Source organism: Elaeis guineensis, chromosome 2, assembly GCF_000442705.2.
Source record: "Elaeis guineensis isolate ETL-2024a chromosome 2, EG11, whole genome shotgun sequence".
Lineage (NCBI taxonomy): Eukaryota > Viridiplantae > Streptophyta > Magnoliopsida > Arecales > Arecaceae > Elaeis > Elaeis guineensis.
The window spans coordinates 93,754,450-93,769,803 of NC_025994.2; the positions used below are offsets into that span (position 1 = coordinate 93,754,450).

Below are 15,354 nucleotides of genomic sequence, written 5' to 3' on the forward strand. Positions count from 1 at the left end.
ATAATGAAGAAGACGCTAGTTCAGGATTGCATCATGGTATAACTGCGGTGGTTTAGATTTGCTCGTCTCAGCATGGGCAATGCAAAATCGACCTCACTTGCACACAGAATGAACAACTATGACTGATGTTATTAAATGGACAAGGAGACTTAGCCCATGCTTACCCGCGGGACATTCGAGGAAAGCTTGGCTCCTTACCGTATTACTCGGCTTCTCATATCGTCAATGGGTAATCGACGCAGCAATGTATCAAGTCAGATTGTGGCGTGTGGGTATCAACAAAAACAACACATACGTGGGGATCAGGTGACGCCGCGGGAAGAAGGATTCGCGGCACTACTTGAAGCACATGTCAACTCAACAAAGATACATAGTGATGCGTGGCAATGCTCATCCATTGTACAATCTACAGCAGTTGGACGAGTAACGACGAACACGGGAGCGTGAGGTTAGCTAGCGGAACCGTCCACCAATGTACCTTCTTAAGCAGTGACCACCGAACTTTTCCGTAAAAGAAGCCTGGGATCCTGACGAAAGGACATGTTCTCAATACATCAACAGTCCAACAATATTTTATGCATCATATATGCGCTCTCACGCCTCTTTATCTTAGTTTAATATTTATAATTTTACACTGTACCGTCGAAGACCATGGAGACCTGCCATTGTCATAGATAGATAGTGAAGAGCAATGAAGGTGCATTAACGTATCTCTTCATTTGTTATCTTGGTTACAACTTAGTTCCTCATTCCCTTTTTTCTTTTTCTCTCTTTTTGATTGAAGCGGGAGACTTAGACCATCAGAATTTTATTGAGAAGGATTAAATATTTACAATTAGAATGGATGAAGGGTGCAAGATACACCCTTTAGGTAATACACTATGGACCACTTTGACTCGACATAGGGTCCACCTACAAAGAGGGATTACAGCAAATTAAGTTCTTGGGGTTTCAAGCGTCGAGGTAGTCCTTTGCTAAAGTGCTCAGCTGGAAGCTTGCAACCAGAGCTCCGGTCTTCTTGTGCACTCTGCTAACCCTGTCGCTTCTCGCCACGGGTTAGGCTGCTTAAACAATCTGTAATATGAGTTTCAAGTCTTCCCATATAGCAAGACATCCAGCTCTGCAGAAAGAAAAAGGGTCCGCAGTCGTGGGCTTCAAGCGTAAAGATTCTGTTGTTTCGCTGCCTCCATATGCACCAGCAAACCACCACTACTATTGTATCCAGGCTAAATATTTCTCTAGATCTCACAATTTACAAACGACTAGACAATGGGCAAAAACATTTAGCTAGCGAATCCGTTCAAATGCTAGAATGAAACATGTGAAGCGCTAGTTTTCTCACAAAATGAGTGGAAGATCTGTAATCAGAGAGCTTATACGAGATCACAGTAATCTGTTCTACAGCAAAGAATATGGTTTAACTAATCTATAAGGAGATGAAAAAACCAACTACATCTACAGAGAACACATAATACAAAGCAATAAGCAGGGAAGGAACAAGATGTTCCATGTTGCAAGACCTCTCTTTTCCTCGACGAGAATGCAGGATCCTGTTGAAAAACCTATCAAGAAGACCCAAGGCATACGCCGATTTACTGTACATGGCCAGGACCAATATTTATTCATTTCTTGACAAAAAGAAAGAACTATCTATTATTAACAAAGGCCCTGCCCGGTATTTGCATAGATTTCCCGTCTTTCAGCACTCACCGTTTCTTCTTCTTCTTGTAGTTCTGTAGCATTTCATTCCGCTCCCAATGTGATGCAGATAGCAGCCACTTGCTAAATTCAAGCTCCTCCATACCCATATACTGGGCAATGCATCTAAATTCCTTTCTTTTCTGCTCCCTGGAAGCAGGTTTTCCATTCTTGGAGATATCTCTTGTGACCGAGCATTTATCTGTCTTATTGATTAAAGTCTTCATGGTATTGTTTTTGTGTGTAATTGCCGCATCATTTTTTCCTTGAAGTTCCGGCCCCATGTTGACAACATCTCCGTTACGATGAACATATAATATGCCTGTGAAAATTAATTGACTTTATTTTATTTTATCTCTTCCAGCTAAATTATTGCTAACAGGTTCAAATTAGTCTAACAGCACTGGCAGACTTAATAAAGAAAAGAGCAAAGTAAAATGATACTGGACGAACCTGATCAAAAATCCTAATTGCTTGGAATGACAGAATTTTAGAAATACAATGTGTGATAGCATAAATATTAATAGAAGTATCTTTGTTTTTTGATTCAACATTTGCAGTCAAATTCTAAGGCAAGTTACTTCATTACAAGTGGCCATATAGACAGCACCAGGCAAGGAGGTAAATGTTATTATTCCCCTAAATAGGTAAAACCTTCAACACAACATCTCAATAGTAATTTAACTTGTCTCTTTAAGACTGCTTAGGAATTTACACTTTCCAAGTACCAAGAGTTTTTCACATATAAATCTAAAACAGAGAACTAGTTTTGAGTTACAACTCAGGTCCATCAAAACGGGTATTGTATACCCATCAAATCCACCTTGCTTTTAAGAGCAAATCTAAATTTATGTAAAGATTGTGAAAAATTTGACAGGAGGATGTCACATTGGGCTGGGCCAACCACACTTGCTGGACCAAGCCAGCATTTTAAGCAGGTTGGGCCAATATCTTCATGGACTGAGATAAGCCTGCATTGTGAATTCCTCACCCCAACTTAGAATCTTAGGCCAGTTGGTTTGCAAGCCTCATAGATCAGCCTGGCCTAGCCCAATTTACAAAATGCATGTGCATCATGCATATATAGCACAAGTACAATTCTACATCTTCTCTATAATATACGCAAATATTAGCAGTTATCTTACAGATCATTTCCCTAATTACATGCTACATATAAATTGCTGAAGCAATTTTCATATTATATGATCATCACTGAAGATGGTGATGAGAGAATTCCTTGTACATCTTTGACATGTTACCAGGAAAGAAAAAAAAGGTTCCAAAGCTAACTTGGCGAGCCTGATTTCAGCTCAATCTCACTTGTAGCTCATTGAGCTGAGATTGGGCCACACAAGTTGGGTTGACTACAGGCAGGGCTGAGCCAGAGATAGGTGCCTGTTGGTGAAGCTTGATACCACCTTTGGCCTGGCCCAACTTGGTGCACACCACCACCCCCCCCCCCCCCCCCCCCCCCCGACAACAACACACACACACACAACATCCCCCAATCCCCTGTTAAAAAATAATAATATTAATAAACCACCTCAAAAAAAAAAAAACCATAATCAACCCAGATGTGCATTCCTATTGGAGGATAAAAACCAATCAATATGCCAAAAAAAGAATATTCATTAGATTATACGTTGCTTAGTAAATATGAAAGGTTTAGACATTGTAAATCATGGGCTTACCCAGGTCATCAAGCTTTGTTATGTTTTGCACATGACTTGCAGCCTCCGAAAACTTGCCTGAGACTGGTACTTCGTCCACTCCCTCAAAAGAAGAATCATCATTAATCTTTGGACTGTTTAGATTGGTCTGAGTTGTAGGATCCTTTCCTTGTTTCTCATGCATTTCAATGATCTCACTCGTAAAAAGCTTATCAGAAAGGTCACTGAACAGATTGCAGATTCCAAATAGTTCACCCTGAAATTCCTTGCAGTCCTGTAACGAAGCAAAAGAAGTGGAAAGAAAAAAAAAAATAATGCTTAGAATTATGTAATTAAATAATTGAAAAAGTGATGTAGAAGCAAGTTGAGCAATCAATACCTGCACACCTTCAAAATAGCGCTTCTCCATTTTCCCTGAAACAGCTATATTTGAAAGCTGCTGTTTATATACTTGGCGAGAATATACAAGTTCTTCAAGTGAACCAGCTGCAAGAAGACGAAATACTACAACATGGCGCTTCTGGCCATAACGAAATGACCTATCCTGTGCCTGCAAGTCTTGCGCAGGATTCCAATTTGGGTCAAAGATTACCACACGATTAGCACTGACCAGATTCAGACCTAGACCACCAGCCCTTGTAGATATAAGAAATACCTGTAACAAAATGGAGAAGAATCCATCAGTTGATGGAATGCATAGACAAATTCACTATTTAAATAAAGTTACCTGTTTACTTGGACTTCTATTAAATTCATCAACAAGTGACTGGCGTAAGCTCATTGGAGTTGAACCATCAAGTCTGGAAAAGCAATAGCCTCTTCGTATAAGAAACTTCTCCAGTATGTCCAGCATCCTGCTAACGACCATCAACTTAAATTGTAAAATATACACAAATAAACAAGGAAAAATCCACATGCACATCTGCAAATCGTCACAAACTATACAAGATAATGACTTAACCATTTGAGAAAATGACAGAATACACCAGACCATGATACAAACCTGGCTTATCTTGAACAAAAGACATACTACAATTAGATGATAGCTGTATGTTAGCCTAACACTGCATGAGCTATCTATATAAATGACATCAGAAATAAAGTTTCTTCTCAACCCTAGTTGATGGCATCATATGGTGACAATAGTGAACAACATGACAGATAAAATCTTGCAGAGGTTTTTCTTTCCTTCTTGCTTTTTCATTCTCTTTCAAACGTGAAAAAAAAAAAAACTAGAAAATCAAGTTCCAAGTTTGACCACCTGAAATATTTTTATCTTGGTTATTATGAACACATTTTGGGTCATAGACTCAAATTATCAGATTACATAATAAATGGGTCAAATATATTCCTTCTTGTGGATATATTTTACTCGCACACGGTTCCACTTGTTTTTGTGATGTCTGTCACAGATCGATGAAACTAGTGCAGCACATTTTTTCCTTGCAATTCACATTTTGTTTTGCTGAACTTCCTCAAGTGAACCAAGTCAGTTAGCTGCTCTATAACCACCTTCTTAACATAATGTCTCCGGATCTTACAAGGAGGATATCTGGTGGAGGTTGTGACGTGGAAGGACTAAGTTACATTCAGAGGCCATTGGTGCCAGATGTCATTCCACCTTTTCCCTCTACAATGGTACTGTTGCCTCATATCACTTGTTGGCCAAGTTAAGTTTCTACATTATCTTCAGTTGCAAAACTCAGATTCAATCCTGAAATTTAGTATATCATCATTGGTGTACCCTTTTATCCAAGGCAGAACTTCACAGTGATGTTCCATTTGGTTAATATCTGAGGTGGAAATTCATCAGTTGCAAAACTCGGATTAATTCTGAAATATATTAAAGATCATTAATTTGAGAACTTGACATTATAGTGTTCAATTCTATATCATTTCATCATATTCTGTTAATGGTTACTCCCATATGACTAACTTATTCTTGATTAATGATCGCTCTCAAATTTTTCATGTGAATCACTCTTAAAATAAAGAAGTTAATGAATAGCTCATGATCTTTTCATCTAATATTATTGCTATAGGGGTGGAAAGACAACATTGTCACAATATGGAAGTTCCTCATATTATAGACAAACCCCACCAAATTGGTGCTTTCCTGACAGGATGCTACTTAACTAAATAAATACCATCAATGCTTTTGACATTTAACATCATAGAAAGTGTTAGTTTCAGAATTCACAATTGTCAGGATTTCCTCTCAAAATATTCACCATCTCTAGCTTTTTATAGATTCTAGATCTAGAGATGACAAATGAGATAAGGGTGCTCTCAGACTTAGAAAAATATGTATGATACTATTATAAACTATGAATATGCTGTGTGCCAACATGAACTTCTTTAAATCTTGTTTGCCGTTCATCTAATCAACTCAAATAATGCAGCTTGTAAGTTGACTTATGTCCCGTTGCTTCCATTGCTTCGCCCATAACTATTATTGTGCCTCTTCTTTCTCCATTTCTTCTAACCACAAAAGTGTATGTGGAAGAAATATGCTGAGGAACCACAGGAATAATATTCAACCAAAAAACCTTCTCATCTAGGTTCTAAGCCTGCAGATCTTGAAAATTTTGATCTTCCTATAGCTCCATAAGAAGTTTCGATCCAGTTCGTTTTCAGAACTAGTAAACCTCCAAGAAGATATTTTAAATGATAGTGGCAAAATCCTATATTCGATAACTGGTAAGCCACAAACAATGAGTTACTAAACAAAAGCAAAATGAGTAAAAAACCAAGTAATTGGAATACCATTAGGGCCTGTTTGGGAAATCCATCAAGATTAGGCTGGATTTCCTACAGGAATCAGGCTTGTTGGCCTTTCCAGCCCATATTCTTCTCAAAGCCCATCTGTGAGTTTGTTGGACCGGAGGAAGAAAAAAAAAAAGATCCATGGAGATACTCCCACAAGATTCAGGCTGAGGCCGGTATGTGTTTGTAGGGAATCTATGCAAATAGATTGCCCGCTCTATGCAAATAGACTGCCCATTCTATGAATCCAATAGAAAATCCAGCCCAATCCTGCTGGATTTCTCAAACAGGCCCTTCATATATATAAAGGTTAGAATAACCTTAAGGATGAACTATACCTGACAGAGTAGCTGAACAGAAGAATCTTGTCACCATGAGAAGTCCATGACAATAATAGCTTCTCCAATGCTCGCATTTTCCCACAATGTTCTACATCACTAAGCCCCATAAAATTTTCAATTTGTGCACTACCACCAACCAAGTCGACATCAGCACCAAACACAGCAGATGCTAGCTCAGAATCCTTCTTCTGTTTCTCCACCTCATCCTTAGGGTTAGGCTTTATAAGCTCCAGATGATTACTGATCTGCAAGGAAAACATATACAAGTTTATAGCTACAAAGCATAAGAAAGGGGGAAGATGGTGAAATATACAAAATACCTGCTGAAGTTTAATGAGACAAGGAAGAACAAGGCAGAAAGGGCATGAGTCGCAGCCCTCAAGGTTGTCCCTGTGAAGATAAGACCAAATAATACCATTAGGTACTATCCTCTTGCAGCATTCAACCTGAGTTAAAGGACTCCCACAGCTACAAGGAAGATCCTTGTTTATGAGACATTGGAAATCAGGCTGTTCCAGCATCCTCTTGTAAACACGCTTTTGCAACTCACTCATTGCACAAAAAACCACATTATCTTCTTTCCCTAGCATAAGATGCCCAATAGTCTCCTCCTTGGTCCTCCTTAACAAATATTTCCGCAAAACTGCAACAAGATGCTGCTTGCGCTCATCAGCAACTTGAACAAACTTTTCAGGAGCACTTAACCTCTGACCATGCTTTAAGGGTTCATCATAGAAATCTCGAAAATGTTCCCGAGTTCCCAAGGACCCGGGTGCAACCCAATCAAACAGATTAAATAACTCCAAAATCTTGTTCTGCATTATGGTTCCAGTAAGACCAAGCCTTTTTCTGGTTTTTATTCCTAAGCATGCTTTATATAATTGAGACTTTTCATTCTTCAGACGGTGCGCTTCATCAACAATGACAATGTCCCAGGGAATCTCAGACAAAGTTTTATCATGAATTCTGAAAGTGTCAAAACTAGTTATAAGTATCTCAGCTCCTCGAGTTTCAAGTTTCTCAAGAATCAATTCACGATTAGGTCCATGATAAACAACAACACTAAAGTCTCCCCACTCAGAAAACTCATTTTCCCAGTTTTGAATAACAGAAGTGGGACAGACAATCAGTACAGGTCCCTTCTTGATCATATGATCCTTCTTGTCCAACTGACGGTCCCCATGTTCAGCATCCTTTCCAAGCACAGCAGCCAGAAAAGCAATAGCCTGGATGGTTTTCCCCAAACCCCTAATTCAAGGTAAAATAAAAAGTCAAAGTCAGTAAATGATAAGATCAATCACCAGCATTGTGTCTATGACAACAAAAATAAGAGTGACTATACAATACTAATGAAAAAGGCTTACATATCATCTCCAAGTACACCACCATGGTTGTTCTTGTACAGACTATATAGAAACCTCACGCCATCTTTTTGATGTTCAAGAAGTCTACAACTGATGGATGCAGGAACCTGCAAGGAAGAGTTAGACCTTACTGGTTTTCAATGTGAAAAATATACTAGCAAACAATGTGCAAAAAGGTTCCTCGATGAGAAATCATAACCTTACTACTAAGACTGGACTCCCAAACTAAACAAGGTTCCTACTGGAATCTTGAATGCATTTTGGCAAAATCATACTGCATAACAGAATTTCTCTAGCACTATAGCAGTATGGTAGAGTCACTGAATGATGAGTGAACAAGATTACCTAAAAGACTTGACCCTGTTGTCCTGACATGTGGATTATGTTCTTGCCACATGACAAGTTCTGATCAGTCAAAAACAATTAGAAAATAACATTATGCGTTCTCTATGCATCAACCTAGTTCTAACACTTTGAAGTCAAACAAAAATTTGCACTAAAAGTGACATAAATTGTTGTCAACATGTTAAAGAATTAAAGCATAGGTTTGATTGATGATGTACCATTGAAGAATCTCATATAAGGACTACAACAACATAAAGAGATACAATGTTGGTTGATGTCATACCAAGGAACAAAAAAAGGCATCAATGCTCACGAAATCATGTTCTCAATATATTCAAAAAATACTTGTTAGCATTGAATCTTGTTTTGTTGGTTACCATGGTTGAGGCTGACACTGTTAAGCATTGACACCAATGCATGGAAGCAAGATGACAATGCCCAAATAAGGCAACACAAATAAACTGATGTTGCCTTATGCCAGCAGGAGGTGCGGGCTGAATACATAAAATTGGCAGGCATTGTGCTTCATTCAATGTAAAGGTGGACCAGAAGACTAGGTTGCTTTAAGTTTTCAACAATTGACACCAAATGTATCTTTTCATTCCATAATTGAAATTGGTTAAAACCAAGGATGAAATAAACTCGTCTCTGATAAAATCCAGGTTGTCCCTACATATAACTCCACTACACATAACCCATGATAAATAGGACTGAAAAAGTAATTGAATCTGAGAGCTTATCAGTTTGAACAATAAGATTGCTACCTCTCTGAGCAAGGTTTTGGCTTTCGTGAGAAGGTTTGTTTCCATCTACAGAACACCAATAAATGTATTTGAGTGAAAGAGTCGAAAAGGAAGCCTTTTTTGTTTTACTAAAAGTATGATTAATGATCTGAGATTTGTAACACACGAAAAGAGGTGAACACAAATTGAAATTCGGATGTTTAACTCCAGCCTGTTATGGAGCATAGACAACCATGCAACTATGGATTTAACCCTCCTTCAGTCAAGGAGTATGTATCACAATTTGAACTCTTAGGACTCAAATACCATAATTTTCTTTAAAAAAATGGGACTGATCAAGGAGGATTTATGGGATGAAACACCAGCGGAGGATTATTCCACCCATAAAGAAAGAGTCGCATCCGAAAGTCCAAGAACGGTTGCGTCCAGCATGAGTAATTGAATTATAATTAGTGATGGCTAGTTCCTTCACAAAGCACTAATTGTTAGTTTGTCCAGACCGCCAATCCACATCCCTCATCATAACCACCCAAGTTCTTTATTATATAACCGGCTGTCGACTTCACGTTAACTTGAACGCTAAATTCTTGGCAAAATTCCTCCTAAACTCGGAAGGAAATTGGATGAAGAGGAAGATGGCAAGATTTGACTTATGAAACTCCATCTTAATCTCTGAAAACGCTAGCATCGTTTGCGTCTCGGTATCACAAACTGTTCTTGGATACATCTATTCAAGAATCTTGAACAGCGACAAGGGGGGAAAAGAAACAGCGAGCAATTGAAGACAGAGAGAGTGGGAAAAAGGAGCAAGAAGTACCTGAATGACGGGGGTTTCGCCGGAAGCGGAGAGGACCAGAGGCTCGTAGGGCCCTCTGACCTCCGAAGTGAAAGGCTGGGGAAGAAGCGTCTCTCGATTAAAGAGAGCGGGGAGAGGGGAGCTCTCTCCATCCCCATCTTCCTCCTCCTCTCCTCCTCCTCCTCTTTTTCTGGTTTCTTTTTCTTGGACGACGTCTCGCAAAAGCGGGCGTTCGGCGGAGGGGAATTCGAGGCGCTGGAGTTGTTGGGACAGGGAGGACTTTGGGGGCTTCCTCAAAGTAAGAGGGGCCTGGGATGAGGGATCCGAATTGGAAGGAGAAGAAGAAGCGGTGGCGGTGGCGGTGGCGGTGGCGGTGGCGGTGGAGGACGAAACGTTGGAGCAGGGGCGGAGCGTCTCCTTCAGGCGGCTCAACCACATCCGGAGGAGGGAGAGGGCGGGTTTCCTCTCTCTCGCTCTCTTGGTGTTCAGGAATTAGGAGGCCCGGCTTTCAATATCAGCCACCATAAGGCGGTTCGTTCGGCCTCCGTATTGCCTGGGGAACGCCTCCGTATTGCATGCACCAGGTGCAATTGGACCGCGCAAATCCCACGGTGAATAACACGCCACGCTACTCTTATATTTCACCGATTTCCGATTGCGCGCTCTCCACCGTGCACATGTTTCGAGATTTGCCTTGGTTCACTTGCACATGGTGCATGCACCTGAGGAACACTCCCTGCTGACATGTATAAATATAATTTTGACTGCTGTATCCAGCCAATACATACTAACATATCGGAGATATAAACTTATTTTCTTGTCTTATTAATTTGTTATTGATCTCTCAAAAAATTAACTATCATTACAGTTTTTTTCAATTCTTGCCTTTCTTTGCAATTAAGGCACATAGTTACCTTGAAAATTTTTGTATTAGCTAATATCTATACATCTTGGATTAACTTTTATATATCTAACGCACGCATATGCACAGCACTGTTACTAAAGATTTTGTATATAAAATACATTTCAGAAACAAATGCATAAATTAAGTACTTACATGTCTTCCTCATGAAATTGTTTCAATTTATTTTGTTTCATTCTGCAAAAAAAAAAAAAAAAAAAAAAAAAGCTATAAAGAGGAATTTAATGAGGATTCTGTGGAAATTGAAAAAGTTTGAATTCATGGCATCTTTTACATACTATTTCAACTATTATTTTGGCATTTCAACTGTTACACAAGTCATGAAAAATTAATTATTTTTTAAAAAAAGTAGAGAGTGTGAGAACACTAAGGACTCTTTGATTTGTGGGAAGAATTTTTTTTTTTAGAAAATAACTTCCTCCCACATAAAAAAAGAGCCTTATATGGGGATAAAAAATTATTAATTAGAGCCATTCTACCATATATATATACCTTGTATTATCTATTGAAAAATTATCATATTATTTATTATTGAAAAAAGGGCATGATTATCCAAGCTTGATTTGAAAGTTTTGGAGAGAAAAAATTTATTGTAACGGACTTTTGTTAATTTAAATAAAAAAATTATTTTTTTGATTGATACAGTAACTTTTTATTGCATGGTATAAAATACACATGATAGAACAGTTCTAACTAATAATTTCTCTTATGAGATAGGCATTGGTGGCTCTCCCTCCCATCTCACACTCTCTCCCTTCCTTTCCGCTCTTCAATCTATCTTTCTAGATCCCATTGAATGTCATAGAACTTACCCAAATAGTCCTCAAAATGAAGAAAAATCTATTAAGAAAATTTACCTTTGGAAACTTTAAGAATTACATCGTCAAAAAAAAAAAATGTTAAATTAATGTAACTCTCATAAACTTTGTTGTCTCATCATATCTACTCGCTTTTGTTCATTATTCTAACATTTCAATTTTTTCCAAAATGATGTGTTGGTTCATTTATTTTATTATTTCTTTTTCTTCTAAAAAGGCTTAGTGACTATAGGGCCAAATATATAATTTCACGTATATAGTAAATAGCACCTAACCAAATTTTAAGACCAACTCTACGTATTATGAGGTCAGTGTAAAAAAAATATCTAAATTACTTGGATAGCTTTAAAGATCATAACCTATGGGGTTCATGAACCCATATCCATACTCAATATTTGCATATGATTCTAATGGTTTTTCATTGGATACCTTGCATAATTGTAAAGTGGTTTTAACTGAAAATATATTTAAGGGTCATTTTTGCTTTGATTATGTAATTCTTTTTAAGTTAGTATTTTTTGTCAAGATGTTAAACATCTATAGAAATGCTGATCCTTGACAAAAAGATAAAATGATGTATTGTGTCCCATGTGTCATAGGTTCGAAACATGGAAAGAGTCATTTCACATGCAGAAACAATGTTACAAACATCTAACTCTTTTCAAATCCTATCATGGGCTATCTTTTTTTATGTTAGAAGTCCATACCTAATTAAAAAAAAAAAAAAAAATACTATGCTCTTAAGAAAGAAGGAGAATGGTATTATGATAATTTGTATCTGCAACTTCAAATGCAAAGTCAAAGGGGAATGAACCACATTAGAACGCCCAAGTGATTTGCTACTCGACAATCTCATCTCTAATGGAATGCACGAGCTTGTCATCAAGATTTAAAATGGTTGCTATAGGGCATGGAAATAGTGTGTGTCGGTCTGAACTTGCATGGCCAGAGAAAGCATTTCCATTGTTACTTCCAATTGTTCCAACACACCAAATGCTCGTTCCTGGAGGATGGAACGTGTTGCGGCCAATCGCCTCATCGCTCGATCGCCGGGAAGCGTGCACCTGCAAAAGGAAGTCCGCACTGACCGGAGGCGGCTCCGGCGGGGACCCTCCGACGGTCAAGTCAGAGAGGTGACTGGGCAACAGTGAAATGCAGACAGAGAGCTCTGAGAAGGAGAGAGGGAGAGAGAGAGAGGAGCGAGCCTGCGTATGTGGGAGAGACGGGCGGATCGATCCCTTGCACTGTTGCCTTCCCCGGTTTATATAGTGGAGCACAGTATGGCGCCGTCATTAATGGCGCGGACAAGTGAGGAACTGTCAACTCACTGTAGACTGTCAGAGCCGCCGTGAAAACGTCATGTCGCCGTGTAGCCGTCTAATCGCCAGGGTTGACCCGGCCCCGGGCGGGACAATGCCCCTAGGTAACTGTGCCGCATGTCCGTGTCAGAGCTGACAACGTCTGGCGGCTGTACGGCGATTGGAGGAGCCGACCGACCCAACGTCGGTAGCCAGCGAAGTGGTGTCGGGCCCCTCCATTGGTCGGCGAGCGTCATGTAAGTCGGCCATCGAACCTCGGAGTTCGGTCGGTCGGGATGGATACGCCCGACATACCCCCAGTCGGCGATGGGCCGTTGGATGGACGGTTATTAGTCGCTGATGGATCCCGTTAGTCGGCCGACCGACGATCGGTCGGCCTTTCGGCCAGTCAGAGTCGTCCAACGGGGGCGGTCGGGCCGTCCAGTCGGTTGGGCTTTTCGGTCGGTCGGGCCCTCCAGTCGGTCGGGCCCTCCGATAGTCGGTCGGTCGGCCGGTGGGTATCCCCCAACAGAACGAAAATGATACAACATACACTACATAACACAATGACTTAAACGTAATTAGATTGCAGCCTCAAATTTAAATTTGAAAGCAGGTGGCCAGCATCAAAGCAAATTTGGATACATACAGACACTACATAGCACAACAGTGCCATTTGAGCTCAATACTTACAGAACACTTAACCCATACCAGACCTGAACTTTGGAGAGGACAGATCTGATCTGCTGGCAGGAGATGAAGAGGGAATAGGTGGAACAAGAGCTTCAGAGGATGCAAGATAACTTCGCCTAACTTTCTACATTTTCTCCAACAAATGGCTCCAATATTCATGCATCAAGAACGTTACCTTTCTTTGGTTAGCTATTCCAAGATGTGTCTATTATACTTAGGGATAAATCAAGTGCCATGCACATAAATTATCTCATCATGTGATCCTTATGCCACCAAATTATGGATTAGCTTATGGCACCAAAAACTCCGTACGCGGTCTCCACATAGAAAGTGGAGTTGGGATGCCCCATTTATTTATTTTAGGCTTTTTACTCTTGCTAAAAGAATGAAGAGGTCTTTGTTTCATTCACATTTTGATTCAAAATGTTTCACATGACAATTAACATTTCATAGATATGTGATATAAAGTTCCCATAAGTAACTAATTTTAAAATGAACATTGAATAGTACGAGCATATCTGAATGATAAATTCATAATTAATTTTTTGAATTAAAAAAAAAATATCTATGTCCATCCACATTTGACCCTTGATTACGGTTGTGAGAAACCAAATGAAATAGAAAATATGATTTTAGTGATCCTTGAACCGCTGCAGGGAAGAGTAGTCAATAAAAAGCTCACGTGAACACTCCAAGCCAGAAACTTGACTGGTTGGGTGAGGCCCACCAGAGATATTTCCACTTTGTGGCCAGGAACTAGCTGGAAGAACAAAGTCTGGGAAATTTTCTTCAGATATTAGTTCCCTGGTCTTGATGCTCCACATACAAAAATCACTCCAAGAAGAAGAAGAAGAAGAAGAAGATTCTCCAAATACATAAATAGTGGTCTTCCACCTAACATGAGATATTTTTGAACTCCAATTTAGCTGCTTGAATTGCTATGTGGAGACAAACTAGAACAGAGATGCACCAGACGTAATAAATGTTTCAGAAGTTAACTCCAAGCTGCAGGTAGGTGGCTGTGGCTATTTACATGCCTCTCATATGATTGGAGAGCTCCTTTTTAAAGAAAACGGTAGTCAGAGAGCTTTATCTGTATTGGCAACAAAAAAGAATGCTCAAAAAATGAAGCATTCATTTAAAAACATGATTGGTTAGATGCATAGATGAAAAATCTAAATGCTAAAGCATTTAGCTTGGAAAAGTGAATCATTAGGTGTTTGAACTCAATGCCACATCAAATAGCCACACCATTCTTGTCATCTACTACTCTATAGTCAAAAGAGAAACAAAGAAGTGATCCGAGAATGACACCAAAAGACCAACACAAATATAGCATCCATCCATCATCAGTTTTGACCAAAATAGATTAAGCCACTAAAACAATTGAAACTGGAAGGATCTTGTCAGCTTTAGCTGAAACTGTCCAGATCTCGCTGTAACTCGTAGCCAGATGTTGGTTTCAGCTCAAGCCTGTCCAGAAAAATTTCTATTTCAGCGAAAACTCGGAAAAATTAAGGTTAAGATCCTTCTCCGGACAAAAGTTACACTGCTGTGCAAACATAGATTAAATCATGATAAAAAAAGCAGCAGCAATTAATTACTGATTTTTACATGATGTATGCATACTTATATCTCAGGATGAAAGGATCACAACAAGATGTTGCATCTCAATTTAAAACTAAAATTGAGTATGTGGTAGTTTTGTTTACAGTGGGATTAAGATTAGTTGGCTTTGTCACTAAAATTTATACCTATCTGTCAAGCAGTCGAAAAATGCAGCTCTGTACTGTGATAGCAAGAGTGCTATCCCTAAATGGGCTTAGACAAAAGGACAAGAGTTTCACTTCATCGTCATTACAGCTGCATCACTATTTCAGTTCAGTACAACTACTCTAAT

At 39.2% G+C, this 15,354-nt stretch overlaps 1 protein-coding gene across 1 annotated transcript; it reads right to left on the minus strand.

The window, feature by feature from the left end:
- Window positions 1–1,482: 1,482 nt before the first annotated feature.
- Window positions 1,483–10,225, minus strand: LOC105050614 (switch 2). The gene is made up of 8 exons (XM_010930698.4): window positions 9,745–10,225; window positions 7,840–7,946; window positions 6,796–7,723; window positions 6,473–6,720; window positions 4,096–4,222; window positions 3,748–4,023; window positions 3,390–3,642; window positions 1,483–2,020 (listed from the first exon to the last, which is right to left on the minus strand). The coding sequence occupies exons 1-8, from the start codon at window positions 10,159–10,161 to the stop codon at window positions 1,707–1,709; spliced, it is 2,670 nt and encodes an 889-aa protein (XP_010929000.1). The 5' UTR covers window positions 10,162–10,225; the 3' UTR covers window positions 1,483–1,706.
- Window positions 10,226–15,354: the final 5,129 nt, after the last annotated feature.